Genomic DNA, 3,447 nt, shown 5'->3' with positions numbered 1-3,447 from the left:
AAAAGTGTAACATTTATTTAAAAATCATGTCTAAAGAAAATCAAAAATTATTGTAATAGTTCTTGGGACCATTGATTTAAAAGGATTTCACAATTATTATTAGTTTAAAGTATATTAAAACATTACAAATTGTGAGCATTATAAGTCTAGCGCTGGGTAAACTGTAGAGTTTCTGAGCCGAGCAATTTCTTTGATATAGTGATTCCTGTGAAAATGAATTAGAGTAAATGTGTCAGAACTTAAAATACAGTGTTCGGCGGTAATTCAATACAGAGATTAAGAATTTTCTATTCAAGTTTTCATTTCTGACAAGCTTTTTTCAAATTACAAGTTTACAGGTAAACAAGGAAAAGCTGTTAATTGACAGTTTGTCTTTGTTTCCGTGTTAATGTGTTTGAAAGCTTGATAGAAATCAAAAATCAAAATAGAAAGTCGTCTCCTTTTTATTGTTAGAAACGACCACTTTACTTTAAAAATAATTTTAGTTATTTAAAACACTATTACTAACATTTTCAATCAAAAAGTTTTATTTTTTGTTGATTCATACAATTTTGAATAATATCTTGTTTAATTACCTGACCATTGTACAGGGTAGAATAGGGTTTAGATGAGATTGTTGTTTAGACTGTCTTACTGCAGCATTTAGTGTATGAACTATGACAAAACGTAATAATAAAAATAGTATTTAAACTATTTCAGAATTTGTGAATAATAAAAACTTGAAATAATTCTGAAATTTTTATGTAATTCTAAAATCAGAGAAAGTCACTTTTAAATTTTATGTTTTTTATTACAAATCAACCTGAGGTTTGGTTTGATTCTCTAATTTGCTTCTTGTATGAATTTTCAAGAAAGTAATCAACATCTGACATTGAGCTGGAACTAAAGTTAAACATAATATGTGATTTAATTACTCTAATTCTGATCAATACACAATACGCATAGCAGTTAAAGGTACTGTAAGTAGGGCTGGGCACGTTCCGACTTTTTTTGAATTGTTCAGTTCCGTTCTAGAACGAGGGCCTGTAGCTAGATCGTTCCGTTCTCGTTCCTTTTTTCAATCATTCCGTTCTCGTTTCAATCTGTTCCGTTCCGTTCCATTCTGAGTAAAAGCCGTTTCGTTCCTTTCTTGGCGTTTTTAGTCGAAGAACGCCAAGGTGATCAAATACAAAAAAAAATCTTTCAATTATTTCTAGATGATTTAGAGCACATTCCTGATTTAAAATCCGTTCTCGACTTAGAACCCGTTCTTGATAATATGAACTCGTTCCTGACTTTAAACGTTCTTTTAAAACATTTCCGTTCTTTTTCATTCCTTTACAAATCGTTACAACATTTTTAAGAACGCGTTCTATGCGTTTGTTCTTTTTTTAGAACGATTGGATTGTTCTTCATCGTTCTGTTTGTTCTTTTGAAAGAACGATCGTTCCCCAGTAACGACGCTCTAGCTCTAGCCCTAACTGTAAGTGATATTTTTGGTGACACTCCATGCAAAGATGAAAATGCCACGATTCAAAAAAGATAACCCCTAAAAAATCTTTATTTGATCAATAATATGGAAAATGTTTTTGTTTTAATAGATTGAAATTGTTTGATTCTGATAATTCCACTTACTTTAGTAGAGAAATTTCAATTTAAAGATAATCGGTTCTTAAAATCATAAAAATTGATATCTAATTCATACTTGATTACACAATGGATTTATGGATACCGTTGTGAATCCACCATTGCCATCTTTTCTTGGATGGTCGCTTGTGTGGTCACCGAAAATTACGCTTTCAGTCCCTTTAAAAATACATATACGCGTTTCATAAACTTTTCCTTTTGCAATATTAATTTAAAAAATCTTCTAAAACATTATCTATAAAGGTAGCCTCTAGGAATATTGCTGTGGAAACAAAAAATTAAATTGTGAAATTGTGAAAACAAAAATCCCCATGGGTACCTTGGTTGTAACGTATTAAAAACAAATTAGAAGTTTTTATTCAAAAATATTTTTTTCCTAAAATTTCAGCATATTCCACCTTTAACTTTTACCTTAAAAGTCCCTTTAAAACATGGTTTTATTTATCAAAAACTGTCTTGAAAATACCAATCTCTAAATGTCATAACACCAACCTTGAGTCTTGACTAGGTATGTACAGTTTTCGTTCAATTAATAAGAATGCATTGAAATAATAAGCTGTCAGCAATGAAGTGTTGGTTAGGGACATTTGAAATAATTGGTTGAGATAGGATACATAGTAAAATAGTGCGGTCATATTGAGCAAAAGAACATTAAAATTCCCTGAATATAAGTGGTTTTTTTAAAATGAATTGAGATTTCCAACAATGAAAATAAAAAGGACTTACAAAGATGATCTAGATAATTCAGCAGGTTCGGGTAAATGTACTTTCTCGAGGGTTGACCTAAATAAATCAATAAATATATATTTTTTAGCCTTTTATCATATTTAGTGAGAAGTTTAATAAATTTCAGCTGATGAACAAGAATTGAGAATAGAATACTGGAGGCGTTATAAGGAAGCAACGCTAGAATAAATTACCTTGGTGGGAAGAATACTCCTTGGGTTTCCTTCTGTTCAATGTACTCCAGCATTGGCTAACAAAATAATAAAAATACACAAAAATTACTGAAAAAAAACACACGAATGAAAGTCAAACAATCTTTTTTCTGCACACTTTGTCATTGGGAGCACATATAATCCTTAAGTCGCATCTCAATTGTCAAGCTTAGTACATATAGCTAATAAAGATTGGTTATGCACGGTAAGATATGATATGAACGACCGAGTTAGATTCAGAAGGTTTATATTTTCACATAATGAATGCTTTATAAATGAACTATTTTACGCTGTTCAGTTGTTATTGGTAAACATTATCTACGTCAACTGGTATCTAAAGAGACTCACTACACAGTTTTTTACCTGGTAATATTTTCCTCCAAACTCTCTGTTGTATTCGTAAATTTTCATTCTAGAAGAATGTACAATTATTTATTTCTTTTTAGTTTTGTGAGATGTGTAGAAAATCAATTAACTTTTCCAAAGCAAGTATTTTTCAAAAAAAAAACGTTTTTTTTAATCTTTGTCAAGATCAAGATAAGTTACACTAATTGATAGACTTAAATGCCATTAGTTCCAAAATTAAATTGATATTTTCCTGGGTTTAGTCCAGGCTGGCACTTTTCTATCAGCCATTTTTTTCTAAAATATTGTTGAAACTAATTTAGTCAAGTAATATCAAAAATAAAATTTTGTTTGATATTGAATCATTCCTAAGCATTCCCCTTTAATCCCCCTCTTGCGATATCGTTATGAGAAATGTATGCTTTCAATTTGAATTAAATGTGCAGAACTTACAGAAATGAATAGATGATTTTAGTTACATAGAAAGATAGAAACATATTTGAAAACCCAGGAATAAGAATACAGAAAATAGAAAAGA

The 3,447-nt window shown here is 30.0% G+C and overlaps 1 protein-coding gene across 1 annotated transcript; it reads right to left on the bottom strand.

Annotated features, from left to right (window-relative positions):
* Positions 1 to 3,239, bottom strand: LOC111701688 (uncharacterized). The gene is made up of 7 exons (XM_023473093.1): positions 3,163 to 3,239; positions 2,928 to 2,976; positions 2,547 to 2,602; positions 2,353 to 2,409; positions 803 to 882; positions 576 to 654; positions 1 to 205 (listed from the first exon to the last, which is right to left on the bottom strand). The coding sequence occupies exons 1-7, from the start codon at positions 3,198 to 3,200 to the stop codon at positions 139 to 141; spliced, it is 426 nt and encodes a 141-aa protein (XP_023328861.1). The 5' UTR covers positions 3,201 to 3,239; the 3' UTR covers positions 1 to 138.
* Positions 3,240 to 3,447: the final 208 nt, after the last annotated feature.

The sequence above is a fragment of the Eurytemora carolleeae genome, unplaced genomic scaffold, assembly GCF_000591075.1.
Source record: "Eurytemora carolleeae unplaced genomic scaffold, Eaff_2.0 scaffold144, whole genome shotgun sequence".
NCBI lineage: Eukaryota > Metazoa > Arthropoda > Copepoda > Calanoida > Temoridae > Eurytemora > Eurytemora carolleeae.
The sequence above is the reverse complement of the archived record's forward strand: the minus strand, read 5'-3'. Positions and strand labels throughout refer to the sequence as shown.